Source organism: Somniosus microcephalus, chromosome 16 (assembly GCF_052327205.1).
Source record: "Somniosus microcephalus isolate GS21.2 chromosome 16, FLI_Smic_1.0, whole genome shotgun sequence".
Lineage (NCBI taxonomy): Eukaryota > Metazoa > Chordata > Chondrichthyes > Squaliformes > Somniosidae > Somniosus > Somniosus microcephalus.
In genome coordinates this window covers 107,640,396-107,663,787 of record NC_141002.1, presented here as the reverse complement: position 1 = coordinate 107,663,787, position 23,392 = coordinate 107,640,396, and the positions used below count along the sequence as shown (strand labels likewise).

The 23,392-nt window shown below is 49.4% G+C and overlaps 1 protein-coding gene across 2 annotated transcripts in view; it reads left to right on the top strand.

Annotated features, from left to right (window-relative positions):
* LOC147106479 (carbohydrate sulfotransferase 1) overlaps positions 1 to 9,817 on the top strand; it is a 75,221-nt gene extending 65,404 nt beyond the window's left edge. The window contains exon 2 of one of the 2 annotated variants that reach the window (XM_086009703.1): positions 8,694 to 9,817. In XM_086009703.1, coding sequence (XP_085865829.1) covers positions 8,694 to 9,817 — 1,124 coding nt within the window. The remainder of the gene's footprint in view (positions 1 to 8,693) is intronic. The other variant, XM_086009702.1, reaches the window with a different exon arrangement.
* Positions 9,818 to 23,392: the final 13,575 nt, after the last annotated feature.

Genomic DNA, 23,392 nt, shown 5'->3' with positions numbered 1-23,392 from the left:
ATCTTCCCCCCGCAGCCACCAACCTCATAGTTCCCCAACCCCGCACAGCCCGCTTCTACCTCCTTCCCAAGATCCACAAACAGGACTGCCGTCTTTTGTCTCTTTACTAGTCCTATCACCATCTCGTCTCGTTTTGAATACCTCTTAATGTCTATTCACTTCTTTTGTTCCTTCCCCAGCCCTGCCTTTCGATCTATTTCATTGATTGATTAAGAAAGGGAAGATAGATTATGAAAGTAAATTAGCAAAAAATATAAAAACAGATAGTAAGAGTTTTTATAGTTATATAAAAAGAAAAAGGGTGGCTAAAGTAAATGTTGGTCCCTTAGAGGATGAGACCGGGAAATTAATGGTGGGAAATATGGAGATGGCAAAAACACTGAATGAATATTTTACATAGATACATAGATACATAGAAGATAGGAGCAGGAGTAGGCCATTCGGCCCTTCGTGCCTGCTCCGCCATTCGATGAGATCATGGCTGATCCTTTAATTCAGTATCCCGTCCCCGCCTTCTCTCCGTAACCCTTAACCCCTTTTGCCCGTAGAAATATATCTAATTCCCTCTTAAATATATTTAATGAGCTGGCGTACACTGCCCTCTGTGGCAATGAGTTCCACAGGTTCACCACTCTCTGAGTGAAGAAATTCCCCCTCATCTCTGTCCTAAATGGTTTAGCCCTTATCCTTAAATTATGTCCTCTAGTTCTGTTCTCACCCGCCAAGGGAAACATTCCTTCTGCATCCAGTCTGTCTAGACCTGTCAGAATTTTATACACTTCTATGAGGTCCCCTCTCAATCTTCTAAACTCCAGTGTGTACATCCCTAAACTACATAGTCTCTCCTCATAGGTCATTCCCGCCATTCCTGGTATCAGCCTGGTGAATCGCCGCTGCACCCCCTCCATGGCAAGAACATCCTTCCTCAGATGAGGCGACCAAAACTGTACACAGTACTCGAGGTGTGGTCTCACCAGTGCCCTGTACAGCTGCAGCAAGGTATCCCTGTTCCTGTATTCTAACCCTTTTGCTATGAAGGCCAGCATTCCGTTTGCCTTCTTGACCGCCTGTTGCACCTGCATGCTCGCCTTCAGTGACTGGTGTACAAGAACACCCAGGTCTCTCTGTACTTCCCCCTCTCCCAATCTATTGCCATTTAAATAATAATTTGCCCTCCCGTTCCTGCACCCAAGGTGGATAACTTCGCACTTGTCCACATTATAGTGCATCTGCCATTTATCCGCCCAATCGCCCAGTCTGTCCAAATCGCTCTGGAGCTTCCTGGTCTCTTCCTCTGAGCCCACCCCCCCTCCTAGTTTAGTGTCGTCTGCAAATTTGGAAATGCTGCATCCGACTCCCTGATCCAGGTCATTAATGTAAATTGTGAACAGCTGGGGGCCCAGGACAGATCCCTGTGGTACCCCACTTGTTACTGCCTGCCATTCAGAAAATTTTGTATCAGTCTTTACAGTAGAGGACAATAAGAAAACCCAACACTGGACAAACAGGGGGCTAAAGGGGGGGGAGGAGCTAAACATGATCAAAATCACTAAGGAAGTGGTACTCGATAAAATAATGGGACTCAAGGCGGAAAGATCCCCTGGACCTGATGGCTTACATCCTAGGGTCTTGAGGGAAGTGGCGGTAGGGATTGTGGATGCATTGGGAATAATTTTCCAAAACTCCCTGGATTCAGCAAAGGTCCCGGCAGACTGGAAAACTGCTAATGTAACACCCTTATTTAAAAAGGGCAGTAGACAGAAGGCTGGAAACTATAGACCGGTTAGCCTAACATCTGTGGTAGGTAAAATTTTGGAGTCCATTATTAAGGAGACAGTAACAGGACATTTGGATAATCATAATTTAATAGGACAAAGTCAGCATGGTTTTATGAAGCGGAACTCATGTTTGACAAATTTGCTGGAGTTCTTTGAGGAAATAACATATAGGGTGGATAAAGGGGAACCAGTGGACGTAGTGTATTTAGACTTCCAAAAGGCATTTGACAAGGTGCCACACAAAAGAGTATTGCTTAAGATAAAAAATCACGGGATTGGGGGTAATATTCTGGCATGGCTAGAGGATTGGCTATCTAACAGAAGGCAGAGAGTTGGGATAAATGGTTCATTCTCAGACTGGCAATCAGTAACTAGTGGTGTTCCGCAGGGGTCAGTGCTTGGTCCCCAACTCTTTACAATCTATATTAACGATTTGGAGGAGGGGACCGAGTGTAACATATCAAAGTTTGCAGATGATACTAAGATGGGAGGGAAAGTAGTGAGTGAGGAGGACATAAAAAACCTGCAAGGGGACATAGACAGGCTCAGTAAGTGGGCAGAGATTTGGCAGATGGAATACAATACTGGAAAGTGTGAGGTTATGCACTTTCGCAGGAAAAATCGTAGAGCAAGTTATTATTTTAATGGCAATAAACTGGAAAGTACTGAAGTACAAAGGGATCTGGGGGTCCTGGTGCACGAAACTCAAAAGGTTAGTATGCAGGTGCAGCAAGTGATTAAGAAGGCCAATGGAATGTTGGCTTTCATTGCTAGGGGGATAGAATATAAAAATAAGGAGGTATTGCTTCAGTTGTACAAGGTATTGGTCAGACCGCACCTGGAATACTGCATACAGTTTTGGTGTCCATACTTAAGAAAAGACATACTTGCTCTCGAGTCAGTACAAAGAAGGTTCACTCAGTTAATCCCGGGGATGAGGGGATGGACATATGAGGAGAGGTTGAGTAGATTGGGACTCTACTCATTGGAGTTCAGAAGAATGAGAGGCGATCTTATTGAAACATATAAGATTGTGAAGGGGTTGGATCGGGTGGATGCGAGGAGGATGTTCCCGATGATGGGTGAAACTAGAACTAGGGGGCATAGTCTTAGAATAAGGGGCTGCTCTTTTAAAACTGAGATGAGGAGGAACTACTTCACTCAGAGGGTGGTAGGTCCATGGAATATGCTGCCCCAAAAAGCTGTAGAAGCTACATCATTACATAAATTTAAAACAGAAATAGACAGTTTCCCAGAAGTAAAGGGAATTAAGGGTTACGGGGAGCGGGCAGGAATTTGGACATGAGTCTAGGTTCGGATCGGACATGGCCCTGTGGGTAGCGGAGCGGGCCCAGGGGCCTTGTAGCCTGATCCTGCTCCTATTTCGTGTGTCTAATTCTGTTAGATTCAGGAGATGGATCTGTGATAGTAGATTGGCGGTTAGGATCAGATCAGCCATAATCTTATTGAATGGCGGAGCAGGCTCGAGGGGCCGATTGGCCTACTCCTGCTCCTATTTCTTATGTTCTTATGTTCTTATGTTCATTTCCATTCCAGTTTTGAAAAAGGGTTAGACCCGAAATGTCGATTCTAATTTCTCTCCACGGATGTTGCCTGGCCTGCTGAGTTTTTCCAGCATTTTCTGTTGTTATTTTGGATTTCCAGCATCTGCAGTATTTTGCTATCGTACTAGCCATCCACAAAGTTGGTCTGGTGGACTGAATAGCGGAGGCACACTCGACTGCCGCAGGATGAAGGATTCATGGCAACTGCCAGGGTACTTGGCGCAAACATGGAAAATTTCCTTCTTGTGGTTACACACCAGCTGCACGTTGAGGGAGTGGAAGCCCTTGCGGTTGACAAAAATACCTGGATTGTGATGGGGTGCCTTAAGGGCCACATGTGTGCAGTCTACGATGCCCTGCACCCTTGGAAAGCCTGCCAGATTAGCAAATCCAACCGCACGCACAGTTACACTTGCTTGTTCCTTGGAGAAGTTGATGTAATTGTGTGCGTTGGCAAAGAGGGCATCGGTTACCTGCGTGATGCATGTGTGTGCGGCCACCTGGGAGATGCCGCTGATGTCTGCTGTTGATCCCTGGAATGAGCCTGAAGCAGAAAAGTTGAGTGCAGTGGTGACTTTGATGGCCACTGGTAAGGGTTGTCCACCTGGTCCTCTGGGCTCCAGGTCTTGGTGCATTGCGCAGATGTCACCCACTACCTCTCGCGAATGTCTCAGCCTCCTTTGGCACTGCTGCTCAGTCATGTTGAGGTAGCTCATCCTCTGTCTGTAAACTCTGTTTTGGGGGTATCTCCTGCGGCGACGTGCTTCCCTGCGCTGCTGCCTTCTGCCCTGTGCAGCTTCAGGTGGGTGAGCAGCAGGTTGGCACTCCTGTTGTTGCTGCTGCTGTTGGTGCTGCTGTTGTTCCGGGTTCTGGTGCTGCCGTGGCTGGTCTTCGTCCGAATCTGAGGTCCAGGAGGAAAGGAAATAAATGGTTCCCATGCTGCAGGTATATACCTCAGTTGAGGAAGCGCTCACTCAAGGTGGGGAGAGGGTTTTCCCAGGAGATCACAGTGGAGATGGATCTTGGCTTCAAAACTTCCAAAATCAGTAGACCTGCAAAAAGTTCTCCAAGACCTGAGAAAACAAAGTTCTGCCACCTGCAACTGATCCTTGTGGAAAACGCTGTTTTTATGTTGGAGCTGCAGCTGTTAGTAAGCCAACCACTTGTGAACCCGACAGGATTAGCTGGCGTGTTTCAGGGGAGACGTGCAGCACGCTGGAAATGTGGTAAACTCTGAAAGGCCTCTCAATGGGATTATAGAGGTCATTAACTGGTTGTTAAATGCCTTAAGGGCCTATCCCGCCGCTTGGAGGTGGGATCGAAACGGAGTCTGCAAGCCGGCATTTGGGAAAGTTGCGCAGAGGCGGATTAAAGGCGGGATCGGAGCCCGACGCCATTTTTTGCAACTTTCCCACCTGACCTGCCTTCAAACCCGCCTCCTTGGGGCTGGTAAAATCCAGCCCAGAGTGTTCAGTAACTTGGACCAGTCCACACACAAACTTATCTCGCACGCACGATCCAAAAATGTGTTGAAGTTACAATGTAAGACAGGTTCTTAAGAGCTACAATGTACTCATTGATGGTTTCACTTTGCTTTTGGTTTCTGGCACCAAACTTATAGCTCTCTGCTATTTCTAATGGCTTTGGGTCGAAAGGTTCTCGAGTTTCTCGATAATGTCTTCAAATGACACGTCCTTCACTTTCCCTGGCACGAGTAGGTTTATCAGAGTTCCGTAGACATCTGGCCCAGAAAATTGCTTTCTTCCGTTCACGAATTACTTTATTTTGAGCTTAAACATTCTCATCTGCACCTTCAGTCTTAATAATGTTATTGGCCCTAAAAAATATCTCCATCCGCTCAGAGAACTGAATGGTTCTTGAGCTCGGTCACACAGGCCGAGGCTCCTGTTGAATCCCGTAAGTGTGGCCATGATTGTCCTGATCCCATCGAACAGTGACTCAGCACGCTCCCTGTGTACCTGTGAGAATCAATGCTGCTGTTGCTGTGTGTACATACACACAAAGGCAAAGCACAGGCGATTCTGCATCAGCATTAACAGTAATTATCTGCTCATTATCACATTGCTGTTTACTTCAAAAGTACTTCATTGGCTGTAAAGCAATTTGAGATGTCCGGTGGTCATGAAAGGCACTATAGAAATGCAATTCTTTTTTTTTTTTTAATTTGCAAAAAATTCAGTTTAGGTGTAACAAATTCACCTTAAACTTTTCCACTCGAAGGTTGAACACCGTGTCCTTCCCTGATCCCTAAAGCTGGCTTTGGGATTCCATTCTCGTCGCCAAAAATGTAATATATGTGGGTACAACAAATGAAGGACAGAGACACCATGATCTCCTCGTCCATGTGCTTGTTTAGAAGGCCAGAGCAAACTGAGCATGCTCATAATAAACCATGTAACAAACCATGTGATAATACATTACACGTCCCACTCCAAAGACCTGAGCACAAAAATCCAGGCTGATAATCAAGTGCAGTACTGAGGGAGTGCCGCACTGTCGGAGGGGCAGTACTGAGGGAGCGCAGCACTGTCGGAGGCGCAGTACTGAGGGAGCGCTGCACTGTCAGCGGCGCAGTACTGAGGGAGCACTGCACTGTCGGAAGGGCAGTACTGAGGGAGCGCCGCACTGTCGGGGGGGCAGTACTGAGGGAGCGCCGCACTGTCGGAGGGGCAGTACTGAGGGAGTGCCGCACTGTCGGAGTGGCAGTACTGAGGGAGCGCCGAACTGTCGAAGGGCAGTACTGAGGGAGCACCGCACTGTCGGAGGGGCAGTACTGGGGGAGCGCCGCACTGTCGGAGGGGCAGTACTGGGGGAGTGCCGCACTGTCGGAGGGGCAGTACTGAGGGAGCGCCGCACTGTCGGAGGGGCAGTACTGAGGGAGCGCTGCACTGTCGGAGGGGCAGTACTGAGGGAGTGCAGCACTGTCGGAGGGGCAGTACTGAGGGAGCGCTGCACTGTCGGAGGGGTAGTACTGAGGGAGCGCAGCACTGTCAGAGGGGCAGTACTGAAGGAGCGCTGCACTGTCGGGGGGGCAGTACTGAGGGAGTGCCGCACTGTCGGAGGGGCAGTACTGAGGGAGCGCTGCACTGTCGGAGGGGCAGTACTGAGGGAGTGCCGCACTGTCGGAGGGGCAGTACTGAGGGAGCGCTGCACTGTCGGAGGGGCAGTACTGAGGGAGTGCTGCACTGTCGGAGGGGCAGTATTGTGGGAGCGCTGCACTGTGATAATTACCAGATAATCTTTTTTAGTGATGTTGGTTGAGGCATAAATATTGCCCCGGACATTGGGGCGAACTCCCCTGCTCTTCTACAAAACAGTGCCATGGGATCTTTTACATCCAGCTGAAAGGGCAGACGGGGCCTCAGTTTAACGTCTCAACTGAAAGACGGCACCTCCGACAGTGCAGCACTCCCTCAGTACTTCATTGGAGTGTCAGCCTAGAATTTGTGTTCAAGTCTCTGGAGTGGGACTATGAACCCAGCACCTTCTGACCCAGAGGTGAGAGGGCTGCCCACTGAGCCACGGCTAATATTTAGATCAGATTTAGAGTTCAGTTGGGCTGCTGATGTGATGTCACTCAGGTGACTCATCCAGTCAGGAGGCGCGGACACCAAATCCCAAGAGGGGATAATGAGTCTGTACAGTCACTCTGGGAGCATTGAAACATAGAAACATAGAAACATAGAAGATAGGAGCAGGAGTAGGCCATTCGGCCCTTTGAGCCTGCTCCGCCATTCAATGAGATCATGGCTGATCATCCAAATTCAGTACCCTGTCCCTGCCTTCTCTCCATATCCCTTGATCCCTTTAGCCTTAAGAAATATATCCAACTCTTTCTTGAATATATTTAATGAACTGGCCTCCACTGCCCTCTGTGGCAGAGAATTCCACAGGTTCACCACTCTCTGGGTGAAGAAATTCCTCCTCATTTCAGTCCTAAATGGCTTACCACTTATCCTTAGACTATGACCCCTGGATCTGGACTCCCCGGCCATCATAAACATCCTTCCTGCATCTAGTCTGTCCAGGCCTGACAGAATTTTATAGGTTCCGATGAGATCCCCTCTCAATCTTCTAAACTCCAGTGAGTATAATCCCAATAATCCCAATCGACACAATCTCTCCTCATACGTCATTCCTGCCATCCCAGGTATCAGCCTGGTGAATCTTCGCTGCACTCCTTCCATGGCAAGAATGTCCTTCCTCAGGTAAGGCGACCAAAACTGCACACAATACTCGAGGTGCGGTCTCACCAAGGCCCTGTACAACTGTAGCAAGACATCCTTGTTCCTGTACTCAAACCCTCTTGCTACGAAGGCCAACATACCATTTGCCTTCTTAACCGCCTGCTGCACCTGCATGCTTACCTTCAGCGACTGGTGCACAAAAACACCCAGGTCCCTTTGCACTTCCCCTTCTCCCAATCTATTGCCATTCAAATAATAATGTGCCTTCCTGTTTTTGCCATCAAAGTGGATAACCTCACATTTATCCACATTATAGTGCATTTGCCATGTTTCTGCCCAATCACCCAATCTGTCCAAATCGTACTGGAGTTTCACGACATCCTCCTCACAGCTTACCCTCCTACCCAGCTTTGTGTCGTCTGCAAATTTGGAGATATTACATCCAATTCCCTCGTCCAGATCATTAATATATATTGTGAACAGCTGGGGTCCTAGGACCGATCCTTGTGGTACCCCACTAGTCACTGCCTGCCGCTCGGAAAATGACCCGTTTATTCCAACTCTTTGCTTTCTGTCCGCCAACCAGTTCTCTATCCAAGTCAATACCTTGCCCCCAATCCCATGTGCCTTAATTTTGCATGCTAATCTCTTATGTGGGACCTTATCGAAAGCCTTCTGAAAGTCCAAATACGCCACATCCACTGGTTCTCCCTTATCTATTTTACCAGTTACATCCTCAAAAAATTCCAGTAGATTAGTCAAGCATGATTTACCTTTTGTAAATCCATGTTGACTTTGTCCGATCCTGTCACTGCTTTCCAAGTGCTCTGCTATTACATCTTTTATAATAGACTCTAGCATTTTCCCCACTACGATGTCAGGCTTACCGGCTTACTATAATTCCCCGCTTTTTCTCTACCACCTTTTTTGAATAGTGGGGTAACATTAGCTACCCTCCAATCCATGGGTACTGTTCCAGAGTCTGTACAGTCACTCTGGGAGCATTGGGTGCAGTTCTCTTGAATTAAATGATTAACGGGTGTATATAATAATATAGTTGCAGGGAACGTGTGGCCATTTGTCGAGTGAGGGGTTACACACTGAAACTTTTGACAGGCTGTGTCCTTTCTGTTCTGGTGCAGGTTCCAATGGCTGCCCTGGGATGTCTCAGCCACACAGAGAGTCGCCAAATGAAGATCAGAGACAGAGGAAACACATCCTCATCTTCGCCACCACCAGGAGCGGATCCTCTTTCTTGGGGCAGTTATTTAATCAGCACCCCGCCATCTTTTACCTGTTCGAGCCTCTCTACCATGTCCAACAGGTGTTTGCCAACTCCAGCAGCAGGACCAGGCATGTGCTGGACAGACGAGCGCTGCTGGGGGCTCACAGGGATTTGCTCAGCAACTTGTACCACTGCAATGTGAATTTTCTGGAGAATTATCTGCGACCTGTGCCCAGGGACCACGAGACGGCGGTGTTTTTCCGGAGGGGAGCCAGCAATGCGCTGTGCCACCCTCCGCTCTGCCAGTTAGACTGGGGTTCCAAGGAGGTGATTGAACATCTCTGCGCCAAGAAATGCAAAGTGCTGAACCTCACCCTGGCGTCCCAGGTTTGTCAGACACGGTCACACGTGGCAATAAAAACCGTCCGGATTCCCGAAATCAAAGACCTCCGCTTACTGAGCGAGGACCCGCGGCTCAACCTGAAGATCATCCACCTGGTCCGGGATCCCAGGGGAATCCTCGCCTCCAGGATGGGGACTTTCACCGATCATTTCCGGGCCTGGAAGATCTGGAACGCCACCGGCAGAAAGCCCCGCAGTTTGGACTTGTCCCAAATATCAACAACTTGCAAAGATCTCTCCAACTCCGCCGGCACCGGACTCGGCAGAGCGGCCTGGCTGAGGGGCAAGTACATGTTGGTGAGATACGAAGACTTGGCCAGAGAACCCTCCAAAAAAACCGCCGAGATTTATCATTTCATTGATCTGGATCTGGACACTCAGGTCAAGAAATGGATCCTTCAGAACACCAGGGGGTCGAGCGGTCCAGCGGGGAATTACAAATATACCACCACAAGGAACTCGACAGCGACTGCAGAGAGCTGGAGGCTCAACCTGTCCTTCAACATTGTCCAAACCCTGCAACATCTGTGCAATGACACTCTGCTCCAACTGGGATACCGCCTGGCCCGCTCGCTGCAGGAGTTGCGGAATATCTCCAACAGTTTAGTGGAAGCTAAGACATTTCTACCCTTCCTGTAGACACATCCTTTGGGTCATCAGAGGAGGGTTTCCTGAGGCGGCAGAGGGATGAGGAACTGGGGGGTGGACATTGGTTCCCACCAGTTTACTGCTCGCGAGCTGCAAACCCCAATCAGGTTCCAGACACAACGCCCAGTCCGTGGGAACAAGGTCTGGCCGACTGAATCCCCAGAAACAACTGCAGTGGGGGGGGGGGGGGGGGGGGGGGATCATAAGGGAGCGAGAGAGAGTGTTTATGTGGTAAACCATAAATGTATTTTGATGCTTTGGCAACATAAGATGTAACTTATCATGCCAATAAAGCGATTTGAATTGTGAATTGTGAATTGAGTGGAGATCAGGAGAGAGAGAGTGTGGAGATTGAGAGAGAGAGAGAGTGTGGAGATTAGAAGAGAGAGAGGAGATTAGGAGAGAGAGAGAGAGAGAGAGTGGAGATCAGGAGAGAGAGAAAGAGAGTGGAGATCAGGAGAGAGAGAAAGAGAGTGGAGATCAGGAGAGAGAGAGAGAGAGAGAGTGTGGAGATCAGGAGAGAGAGAGAGAGAGAGGAGATCAGGAGAGAGAGAGAGAGAGTGTGTGGAGATCAGGAGAGAGAGAGAGAGAGTGGAGATCAGGAGAGAGAGAAAGAGAGTGGAGATCAGGAGAGAGAGAAAGAGAGTGGAGATCAGGAGAGAGAGAGAAAGAGTGTGGAGATCAGGAGAGAGAGAGAGGAGATTAGGAGAGAGAGAGAGAGAGAGGAGATCAGGAGGGAGAGAGAGGGAGAGTGCGGAGATTAGGAGAGAGAGAGAGTGTGGAGATTAGGAGAGAGAGAGAGAGAGAGTGGGGATCAGGAGAGAGAGAGAGAGAGTAGAGATCAGGAGAGAGAGAGAGAGAGAGAATGTGGATGTTAGGAGAGAGAGAGAGAGAGTGGGGCGATGGGGAGGGAGAGAGAAAGTGGGGCGATGGAGAGGGAGAGAGAGAGGGGCGATGGGGAGAGAGAGAGTGGGGCGATGGGGAGAGAGAGAGAGTGGGGCGATGGGGAGAGAGAGAGAGTGGGACGATGGGGAGGGAGAGAGAGAGTGGGGCGATGGGGAGAGAGAGAGAGAGTGGGGCGATGGGGAGAGAGAGAGAGTGGGGCGATGGGGAGGGAGAGAGAGAGTGGGGCGATGGGGAGGGAGAGAGAGTGGGGCGATGGGGAGAGAGAGAGAGAGTGGGGCGATGGGGAGAGAGAGAGAGTGGGGCGATGGGGAGAGAGAGAGAGAGTGGGGTGATGGGGAGAGAGAGAGAGAGTGGGGCGATGGGGAGAGAGAGAGAGTGGGGCGATGGGGAGAGAGAGAGAGAGAGAGTGGGGGCGATGGGGAGAGAGAGAGAGGGAGTGGGGCGATGGGGAGAGAGAGAGAGAGTGGGGCGATGGAGAAACATACAAACATAGAAGATAGGAGCAGGAGTAGGCCATTCGGCCCCTCGAGCCTGCTCTGCCATTCAATGCGATCATGGCTGATCATCCAAACTCAGTACCCGGTTCCTGCTTTCTCCCCATATCCCTTGATCCCTTTAGCCTTAAGAAATATATCTAACTCCGTCTTGAATATATTTAATGAATTGGCCTCTACTGCCTTCTATGGTAGAGAATTCCACAGGATCCCCACTCTCTGGGTGAAGAAATTCCTCCTCATTTCTGTCCTAAATGGCTTACCCCTTATCCTTAGACTGTGACCCCTGGTTCTGGACTCCCCGACCATCGGGAACATCCTTCCTGCATCTAGTCTGTCCAGTCCTGTCAGAATTTTATAAGTTTCAATGAGATCCTCTCTCATTTTTCTAAACTCCAGCGAGTACAAGCCCAATCGACCCAATCTCTCCTCATACGTCATTCCTGCCATCCCAGGTATCAGCCTGGTGAATCTTCGCTGAACTCCTTCCATGACAAGAACATCCTTCCTCAGATAAGGCGAACAAAACTGCACACAATACTCAAGATGTGGTCTCACCAAGGCCCTGTACAACTGCAGCAAGGCATCTGTGTTCCTGTACTCAAACCCTCTCGCTACGAAGGCCAACATTTGCCTTCTTAATCGCCTGCTGCACTTGCATGCTTACCTTCAGCGACTGGTGCACAAGGACACCCAGATCTCATTGCACTTCCCCTTCTCCCAATCTATTGCCATTCAGATAATAATCTGCCTTCCTGTTTTTGACACCAAAGTGGATAACCTCGCATTTATCCATGTTATATTGCATCTGCCATGCTTCTGCCCAATCACCCAACCTGTCCAAATCATCCTGGAGTTTCTCGGCATCCTCCTCACAGCACACACGCCCACCCAGCTTTGTGACGTCTGCAAACTTGGAGATAATGGCCCAGTAATTCGGGTCGGTGGCTTGCCGCGCGTGCAAGCCCCTGATATGCACTTACCCGACGCGCTGACATTTCACCTCCAGGGACGCCTGGAATTCGTGTTTGAAAAAGAAGAATCCCGGGCAGCGTCTGACGTCACGCCGCCCAGGAGTGCAGCCAGCGCGAAGCCTGGAGTGCGCTGTGCAAGTGAGACACGCCCCTTGAGGTCTCAGTTTAATAGGACACGCCCCCAATGTTTCTCACAAGCTGCTAAGCATTTTTACATGCAAAGCAGCATTTTAAATAGGTTTTTGGTATTTTTATGAAGCTTTTGGTAACTTTTATAAACTTTTAAAAACGTTTACATTATTTTGAAGAATCTGAAGTAGTTTTAAACAGAATTAAAGCTATTTAAAGACTTTTAAAAGCCCTAAAATAATTTTTTTTATTCCATTTATTTATTTACCAATGTCGTCGTCATACGTGTCTTCACACTGTTCCCTTTGGGGAACTGTATGAAGTGGTGGAAGGATTTATGGCCGTGATTAACACTCATTCCGTGACCGTAACCATCTTTGAACCAGCCATTAGGGCGGTTAGTCCTATGGCGGGAGGGTTTTACGGGCTCCCACAAGCTATACAAGGAGGGGGGGCCACCCACACCCATGGACGCAAATATCCCACTGGATGTCAACCCAGAATTTAGAGCCGGAGCTCCGACTCCACTTGCCGGGACTGTCTGGAGCGGGGTTCGAAACCCTACCCCGTCTGGCCCAGCGGCGGGGATCCTACCGCTACGCCAAAGGCCCAATCCGATTAGCAACGTGAAATGGCTGGAATGAGCACAATTCACGGCATTAAAAGAACTCACAATTGAACTGATGATGACCTCAGCAATCTCCTCAAGGAGGTGGAGGCGCAGTGCCTGCTCATCATTGGTAATGAGAAGTCAAAGGCGCCGCAAAAAGGACAGATGATAGCTTGGTCTTTCAAGTGGCAGCATAGGGCCCCAATCACGGGGAGGGAAAAGGCGCAGGAAACGTATGGGTGTCACCTTTTGTGCGGAGTGGGCCTTTTGCGTAGCGGTAAGCATCCCCGCCACTGGGCCAGAAGGAGTAGGGTTTCAAACCCCGCTCCAGACAGTCCCGGCAAGTGGAGTCGGAGCTCCAACTATAAATTCTGGGTGGACATCCAGCAGGATACTTGCGTCCGCGGGTGTGGGTGGCCCCCCCCCATCAGATGGGTTGTGGGAGCCCGTAAAACCCTCACGCCATAGGACTAACCACCCTAATGGCTGGTATGAAGATGGTTATGGTCACGGAAGGAGTGTTAACGTGGCCAGAAATCCTTCCACCACTTCATACAGTTCCCGAAAGGGAACAGTGTGAGGATACGTACGACGATGACCTGTTGCGCAATGCACCTCCTTGGACCCTCAGTCGCAGATGCGAGGGGGCAAATCGTGCAATTGTTAAATTTTTCATTTTATTGACATGTAAAATGTTGGCCCAGTAATTCCCTTCCAAACGCGCGAATACGGTCAGGGTACTTACGCGTCTGTCCGGAGGAAATGCCGGTTTTCAGCATGCACAGCGCATGCGGGGAAAACCGGCATTTCCTGTCCTCTGAACGAAGGGGTTCAGAGGCAGAACGCGTGCGACTGTACAGGCAGCGCTGTGCGCAGTAAAATTTGCCGCTTTCATTCATGCTTTCAGTGAGGTCAAGTCAATACAACTTACACATGAAAAAAGCATGAGTACAGTTGCTCCAGAGGCTGCGGTTGTTTGGGAAAGGGATTAAAGTTATTTTAAGAAATGCTGAGGTAAGTTTTAAAGTTTATTTTTGTTTTTTAAAACGGGTTTTCAGTACTGTAGGCAGAAGGATCAATTGTGGCTATGTGAATTGAATTTGCTGTGTTTATTAAATGTGAAAATGACTCCAACATTTTTAAGAAAGAAACTTTTCATCAGTAATATATTCTTTTAAGTAATTATGTATGTATGTCTGTATATATTCCTTTGCGTGTATGAATATATTCCTTTACTTATGTGTATGAATGTATGTATTTAATTATGACTTTCAGAGAAAGTAACTTATTGGAAAATCATAATTAAAAACATACATTCATACACATAAGTAAAGGAATATAAAACATACATACATATACGTAAAGGAATATATGCGGACATACATACATACATAATTACTTATTACTGATGAAAAGTTTCTTTCTTAAAAGTGTTGGAAATGTTACATTACTCATTTTAGAACACTCATTCTCACATTCAATTCACACAGCCACAATTGCTCCTTCTACCTACCGTACTGAAAACCCGTTTAAAAAAAAAAATTTAAACTTTAAAACTAACCTTAGCATTTCTTAAAATAACTTTGCTCCCTTTCCCAAACAAAAATATTGCCTTTCAGAAGCTCCACGATAAAATATATCTTCCTCCGCAGCCTTGGACCAACTTTACACATGCTTTTTTCACGTGTAACTTGTTCGGACTTACCCTCACTGAATCCATGAATGAAATTGACGAAGTTCACTGCGCACGCGCTGCCTGTGCAGTCGCACGCGCTGTGCCTCTGAACCCCTTCATTCAAAGGACCGGAAATGCCGGCGTTCTCCGCATGCACGGTGTTTCCTGAACGCCGGCATTTCATCCGGCCAGATGCGTGAGTACCCAGACCGTACTCACGCATTTGGACCCGAATTACTGGGCCATTACATCTAGTTCCCTCATCTAGATCATTTTTATATATATTGTGAATAGCTGGGGTCCTAGCACCGATCCCTGCGGTACCGCACTAGTCACTGCCTGCCACTCGGAAAAAGACCCATTTATTCCAACTCTTTGCTTTCTGTCTGCCAACCAGTTCTCTATCCAAGTCAATACCTTGCCCCCAATCCCATGTGCCTTAACTTTACACACTAATCTCTTATGCGGGACCTTATTGAAAGTCCAAATACACCACATCCACTGGTTCTCCCTTATCTATTTTACCAGTTACATCCTCAAAAAATTCCAGTAGATTGGTCAAGCATGATTTACCTTTTGTAAATCCATGTTGACTTTGTCTGAGGGAGAGAGAGAGTGGGGCGATGGGAAGAGAGAGAGAGAGAGAGTGGGGTGATGGGGAGAGAGAGAGAGTGGGGCGATGGGGAGAGAGAGAGAGAGTGGGGTGATGGGAAGAGAGAGAGCGAGAGTGGGGCGATGGGAAGAGAGAGAGAGAGTGGGGCGATGGGAAGAGAGAGAGCGAGAGTGGGGCGATGGGAAGAGAGAGAGAGAGAGTGGGGCGATGGGGAGTGAGAGCGAGAGTGGGGCGATGGGGAGAGAGAGAGAGGGAGTGGGGCGATGGGGAGAGAGAGAGAGAGTGGGGCAATGGGGAGAGAGAGAGAGAGTGGGGCGATGGGGAGAGAGAGAAAGAGTGGGGCGATGGGGAGAGAGAGAGAGAGTGGGGCGATGGGGAGAGAGAGAGAGGCGATGGGGAGAGAGAGAGAGAGAGTGGTGCGATGGGGAGAGAGAGAGAGAGAGTGGTGCGATGGGGAGAGAGAGAGAGAGTGGGGCGATGGGGAGAGAGAGAGAGAGAGTGGGGTGATGGGGAGAGAGAGAGAGAGAGAGTGGGGCGATGGGGAGAGAGAGAGAGGCGATGGGGAGAGAGAGAGAGAGAGTGGTGCGATGGGGAGAGAGAGAGAGAGTGGTGCGATGGGGAGAGAGAGAGAGAGTGGGGCGATGGGGAGAGAGAGAGAGTGGGGTGATGGGGAGAGAGAGAGAGTGGGGCGATGGGGAGAGAGAGAGAGAGAGAGAGTGAGGTGATGGGGAGAGAGAGAGAGCGGGGCGATGGGGAGAGAGAGAGTGGGGTGATGGGGAGAGAGAGAGAGTGGGGCGATGGGGAAGGAGGGCTGGGCTGGTTTTGGTTCTTGTGTCTTGGCCAACATTCCTTCTTCAACAAATTTGCCAAAAACTGGTCATTCATCTTGGAACAGTTTCTGGGATCTTGCTATGCTGTATTAGCTCCCATAACAACAGGAGGGCCCCTCAGTCATTGATGTATGTGAAGTGTTTTGAGATGATAAGGTGCTGTATAAACAAAAGTTTTTAACCTATTGTTTTAAACAAGAGGACTCACAAGGAAGAACTTTGGCGATTTATGGTTTAAATAAATCTACCATCTCGGAGAGTGATTTCTGCAAAGGGTTTCTGACTGTAACCATATTTCAATTAAAAAGTATTGATAATAAATCCAATGTTTGTTCTCATATGGCTGCATTTTCACCAGTAATGTGTGAATGGTGAAGTGTGTTTATTAACTGATGGTGTATGTGAGCAGAAAATGTTGGACATAACGATGGAAATCAATGTTAAAATAAATGGGAAGTAGAGGAACCTTTAGGCTAAACATCAATGTAATGACTGGAGCGGTTAGTGGTTCAGCTCAGTAACATCAGTCAGTGAGTGAGTGGAAAATATGAGTAAATTGGATGATTAACTTCAAAGCTACTTAGTGCCTTAAACTCTTATTAAACTGTAAGGGCGATTTTAACCCCACTCGCTCAGCAGAAACTTGGCGGGCAGGTGGTTAAAATCACCCTGGCTCTCACCTGTCCGAAAGCTGCCATGATCGCAACACCTGCAATTATAACCTGCTCTCCTGAGCAAGCAGCAAGGACACACGCCCGGAACCAACAGAAAGAAAGACTTGCATTTCTATAGCGCCTTTCACGACCACCGGACGTCCCAAAGCGCTTCACAGCCAATGAAGTACTTTTGAAGTGTGGTCACTGTTGTAATGTGGGAAACGCGGCAGCCAATTTGCGCACAGCAAGCTCTCACAAACAGCAATGTGATACTGACCGGATCATCTATTTTAATGACGTTGATTGAGAGATAAATATTGGCCCAGGACACTGGGGAGAACTCCCCTGCTCTTCTTCGAAATAGTGCCATGGGACCTTTTACACCCACCCAGGAGAGCAGACGGGGCCTCGGTTTAACGTCTCATCTGAAAGACGGCACCTCCGATAGTGCAACACTCCCTCAGTACTGCACTGGGAGTGTCAGCCTAGATTTTTGTGCTCAAGTCCCTGGAGTGGGACTTGAACCCACAACCTTCTGGTTCAGAGGAGAGGGCTACCAACTGAGCCATGGTTGACACAGGAGAGCAGAGTCCTTCTTTACACAGGCATGTTGCGGCCGGATGATATCACAGAGACCCAACTGTAATTTTAACTCAGGCCTGAGCGGGGAATCCACCTGGAGTTACTGGCATCGGGAGACATTGTGAATAGACCCTCTCTGCATCCAGTGCAGACTTGCAGACTTGCTGAATCAGTAACGAGGGGCACAGACTGAGGATTATCACTGGGAGAGTGAAGGGGGAAGTTAGAGGAAATGTTTTCACACCAAGGGTTATTGGAACAGGGAATGATTCACCACGAGGGGCTGTTGAGACGGAGACAGGAGCATCGTGTAAAAGGGAATTGGAGAAATATTTGAAAAGGAAAGGGGAAAGGGCAGGTCAATGGGATTAGAGTCGAGAGCTCCGATTGAAGGTCTAGCACTGGCACAGAACGATGGGCTGAAGGGCCTCCTTTTGTGCTGTAATTTCTATGATTTGTGACTTGGTTCGGTCTGGATTGAATGCCTGATGCAGCCCTGGTTGGCACAGCAACCAACTAAACTGGAGTGAACCATCTGGTGAAAAGCGTCTGTTGTAATAAGTGCAAGAAATGCCTGAGGTCAATGAGAAGTCACAAATCGGTGAGTTCAATCGTACCCTGGGGAAGGAGAGGATTGGAGTGTCAACACCTTCCTCATGTATGAACTAGTCAGTCGAAAATTATGGAAATAAATAAACTGTGCTGTCAACTAACATCCAATTCAACACACTAATATTAGCTTTCGACACGCAGTGCTTGTGCCTGACAAGGAATTGTAATCCATCTTTTGGATGAGATGTTAAACCGAGGCCCCGTCGTAAAAGATCCCATGGCACTATTTTGAAGAAGAGTAGGGGAGTTCTCCCCAGTAACCAACATCACTAAAAACAGATGATCTGGTCATTATCACACTGCTGTTTGTGGGAGCTTGCTGTGCACAAATTAGCTGCCGCGTTTCCCACATTACAACGGTGACTACATTGCAAAGTGCTTTGGGATGTCTGGTGCTCGTGAAAGGCGCTATAGAAATGCAAGTCTTTCTTTTCTTACAATAAAAGGAGTTGGAATATTGTGGCCCAGATGTTCATGGAAGCTGCGCCTGTTTAAATGCGTAAAGCGGCCAATATGGCGGGTGGCATGAGCGCGCGTACGGTCTGCGCTGGAGGTGCTTCACCCGCCATGTTGGTAAAGGCACCCAGATTTGAAACAGACGATATTCAGGACCCCTTTCCCAAACTGGGCTGCCTGAACACTGCCTGCTGCATTCAGGAAACCGGGTCTGCAGGCGGCCTGACCAGGTGTGGGGTGGGGGGGGTTTATTTGTTTCTGGGATGTGGGCGTCGCTGGCAAAGCCAGCATTTATTGCCCATCCCTAGTTGCCCTTGAGAAGGTGGTGGTGAGCCGCCTTCTTGAACCGCTGCAGTCCGCGTGGTGAAGGTGCTCCCACAGTGCTGTTAGGGAGGGAGTTCCAGGATTTTGACCCAGTGACGATGAAGGAACAGCCGATATCATATCATAATCATAATCATAATCAACTTTATTGTCATTGTTAGTGCACAAGTGCAGTATAACGAAATGTAGGCTTGCGGCTCCCGAGAGTGTACATTTAGGTTAAGACATTTAAACATTCAACATTCATTTGGCTTGTAATACATTAACATAAACATACCCATAATAAAGTGCATTGGCAGATGTGCAGGCTTTAGAGTTTATTTGTGGAGTTCAGTAGGATGACAGCCCTGGGAAAGAAGCTGTTCCTAAATCTGGTCGTACGGGTGCGAATGCATCTGTAGCGTCTCCCAGATGGCAGGAGGGCGAACAGACTGTGGCTGGGGTGGGTAGGGTCTTTGATGATGGACTGTGACCTCCGTAAACAGTGTTTCTGGTATATGTGCTCTATGGTCGGTAGCCGGGTGCCGGTAATGCGTTGGGCAGTTTTGACTACCCGCTGCAGGGCTTTCCGGTCATAGTAGCTACAGCTGCCATACCATACTGTGATACAGTTCATCAGGATGCTCTCTATTGTGCAGCGGTAAAAGTTAGAGAGGATCAGGGGTGACAGGTTACATCCCTTCCGCCTCCTTAGGAAATATAGGCGCTGCTGGGCCTTCTTCACCAGAGAGGAGGTATTGAGGGACCAGGAGAGGTCTTCCGTGATGTGGACTCCGTGGCTGGTCCAGTAAAGTTTCTGGTACTTAAAGGGCCAGCTCTAGCCCCGCCACCAGTAAGTTAAAAAAAATACTTACCTGAATGTGGAGGTGTGAGGCGTGAGGCATAGGACTGTTCCCCACCTCCACTGCGGCACTGAAGGTCATTGCTGACCTCGTGGAGTGATTGCGGGATTGTTCGCACACACCTCTGTCCCAAGACCGGGATTTGATAGGAGCTGATTGTATTATTTGGTGTGTTTTTCTCTATTACAATCAGAACTTTTCACTGACTCACATTTCAGTCGATTACTCAGTTTGTAATGATTCAGTAAGAGTGCGTGGAATACAAATTTCAACAGCATTAAAGATTTGTATTTTACAATTTGGAATTTAATTTAGTTTTTGCTTCAGTTTAAATAAAAACAAAATAAATTAAATCAATTGTTGAATTTTGCACAAAATAATCCCTGGATTTGCAAGCAGTGAGTTTTTATTGTGTCAAAGTAGAATGTAAATCAATTTTAAAATTGACCTTAAGGGGGAGAAATTCATTATCGCCCCGTTTGGGCAGTGCAGCGCTTTCACGTGCCGAAGCTCCTTCCCTCCCTTAAAGGGAAGGGCCGTCACTGCAGGCTCTGCATTGGGACCGGTCAGCTAGTCCCCGACAGTGGCTGCGATCCGGCTCGATCAGCCCCGTGCACTCCCGCAGAGTGCCCGGCCGATCGGCTGTGGCCCAGGAAAAGGAAAAATTAAATTGACAAAAATGATTTGAAAAATTTAGGGACTTACCTGGGCAACCTCCCCTGTAGCTTTCACCCCCGAAACGCCCGGCCTCCCGATGAACGCCTCCTGCAGCTGTCGGTGTTTTCACCCAGCAATGCTGCAGAGGGTGGAACCAAGGTTCGTGTCCGGGGCGCTACTGGGGCGATGCGCACGGCGATGACATCACGATCTCCGGGCGAAGGAGATCGGAGCACAACGCCATACCGCCGCCGCAAACCTCCCGCTGAATTTAGCGAGAGGGGATATTCTCGCCGCGCCCGGGCGGTAAGTGGTTAGTGCCCCGTTATCGCCCCCCGGAGGCGATAGCGGGAGGCGCAAAGGTAGCCAATTTCTCCCCCTAAAGTTTAAGTTACGAGTTATAAACACAGAAGCTGATTCTATTTTCAAAGACGTGGCCTGAATTTAGTTTGTAATTTGGGATAAATTACTTCATGTTTCACATCTCCACACACTTGGCAACACCTTTCCAAATCTGTACAAAGTCACACAACTTGCTCCTTCCTGTCTGTCACTGGATAATTGGATTTAACTTCACGGACTTTTTGCAGCACATCAACTATCATAGTTTGGATTCTGTTTTATTTTATGTACATTTAAGAATAGAATAGATGGTATAATGGTCTATATTATAGTGAGCAGTGAGGAGGATAGTGATAGACTTCAAGAGGGCATAGACAGGCTGGTGGAATGGGCGGACACGTGGCAGATGAAATTTAATGCAGAAAAGTGCGAAGTGATACATTTTGGTAGGAAGAACGAGGAGAGGCAATATAAACTAAAGGGTACGATCCTAAAGGGGCTGCATGAACAGAGAGACCTGGGGGTATATGTGTACAAATCATTGAAGGTGGCAGGGCGGGTTGAGAGAGCGGTTAAAAAAGCATACGGGATCCTGGGCTTCATAAATACAGACATAGGGCTAGATTTTCAGTTGCTTGCGCCAGCAGTTAGCGCCTTAAGAGAAGTGATTTCCGGGCGCTATGCGTGTAGCGCCCGGGCGCAGCGCAGTTTGCGCCCCGCCCCAAATTAAGTTGCCCGTTAGCGCCGGCGCAAAGTTTAGCGCCCGCCCGGATGCGCGCGCAGAAAATGACGTCACATCCTCGTGCAACGCCCTTTGGCCGCCCCGATTGCAAACTTCAGTCGGACCGCCCCATTGTGCGGCGGGCGGCCGGAGCGTTTGGAAAAAGGAACGCAACACAACCAGCGCGGGCCCCGGGGGGCGCTAATTAAAGGGAACGTCCTCTCCAGTATAAAGGCCATCCTTTTTTCAGAAAACAGTCTTGTGCAACGCATTTCTGGAGACACAACAAGGAGGATAGCTAACTGGTTTCAAGCAGCAAGAGCCAGGTATTTTTGGACTCAGGCAACAGCGCTGCAAGTGGCCATTTGGAAATTAGAGTGTTTGCCAGGATTTGATGGGGGTTGCATGGGGTGCCAACGCGGAGCTGCAGCTCCATGTCCGTAGGGCTCGCAGACGCATTGTGAGAGGGGCAGCCCTGGCTAGAGGCAGAGGGGGCTACAGGCGTCGGCCACGTAGGCCTTACCCAGTCAGGCTATACCGCCAGCAGCGCTCCTACCTAAACATGAGTGCCGCGCGATGTGTTAAAAGGCTCCGATTCCGAAAGGGGGTGATTGCAGAGATCTGCCACCTGCTTCGCCGAGATCTGCGGCCAAAGCTCAGGTGCAGGACGTCTCTGTCGGTGGAAGTGAAGGTGACAGTGGCATTGAACTTCTATGCCACCGGCTCCTTCCAATACGCTGCTGGGGACATAGCAAACATCTCCCAGTACGGCGTGCATCGCTGCATCCGCCAGGTGACCGAAGCACTGTTCAGAAGGAGAAGCCAATTCATCTCCTTCCCCATGGCCCTGGAGAGCCAGCATCAGCGCGCATTGGGATTTTCCAGACTCGGGGAATTCCCCTTGGTGCAGGGCGCCATTGACTGTACGCATGTGGCTTTGCGGGCCCCTCTGGAGCATGGCGAGCAGTATCGCAACAGGAAGGGCTACCATTCTCTGAATGTGCAGCTGGTCTGTGACCACAAGCAGCGCATCATGGCAGTCAATGCCAGCTTCCCAGGCAGCAGCCACGATGCCTTTATCCTGCGGCAGAGTACTGTGCATGACATGTTCCAGGCACAGCCTCCCCCAAGAGGATGGCTACTCGGGGACAAAGGCTATCCTTTGTGCACCTGGCTCATGACCCCGCTCCGCGCGCCCAGGACTGCTGCTGAAGAGGCCTACAACGAGAGCCATCAAACCACCCGCAACATCATCGAGCTAACTATTGGGGTCCTCAAGCAGCGGTTCCGCTGCCTTGATCGCTCCGGAGGAGCTCTCCAGTATTCGCCGGACCGGGTCTCCCAATTTGTGGTGGTTTGCTGCATGCTACACAACCTGGCTATCCGCAGGATTCAGGCACTGCCACCTGACGTTGGACCAGCACCTCAGGAGGAGGAGCAGGAGGAGCATGAGGAGGAGGAGGAGGAGGAGGAGGAGGAGCAGGAGTACGTTCCCAGGAGGGAGCGACCAGGGCCAAGGGCCGCACGACGCCACCTTATTACACGGTACTTCTAAGCCCCCTGTCAGGGAATGGCCAGGGGCCATGAGGGAAGATGAATGCAGCCGCTCCGCAAGCCCTCAGCCGGCGAAGCCAACAAACACTAAGAAGAACAACCATGGAGACTGCATGAATAAAGATAATTTTTTATTACACAAAAATGAAAAGCCCTTCCCACATGAATCCCCAAAAACAATAAACGGGCCCCACAAAAAGCCCAACAAACGACTCACTCCCACAAACTGGGGAGGAGCCACTCCACCTTTATTGAAACCGGGCCTCAACGTCGGCCTAACGCAAAAAAAAAGCCCTCCAAAAGCACAACCATGGGCAAAATAAAGATGGCCACCGCCATATTAAAGGAAAGCTGGCCACACCCTCTACTGAGTGGCCCGCGAGGGCGAGACCTTGGCCAGCATTTTGCCTCCCCTGCCCTGCCTGCTGCTCCTTCGCAAGCTCTGCCCAGTGGCTGCTGCGAGGCTGGGGGAAGGCGCCTGAGGCTCAGATGCCCTTCCGCCAGATGCCGCTGGGGGGCGGCCTACACGGCGTTTGGGCCTCGAGGGGCCGTCTCCTGAGTGGCGCACCTGAGCCTGGCCACCATCAGC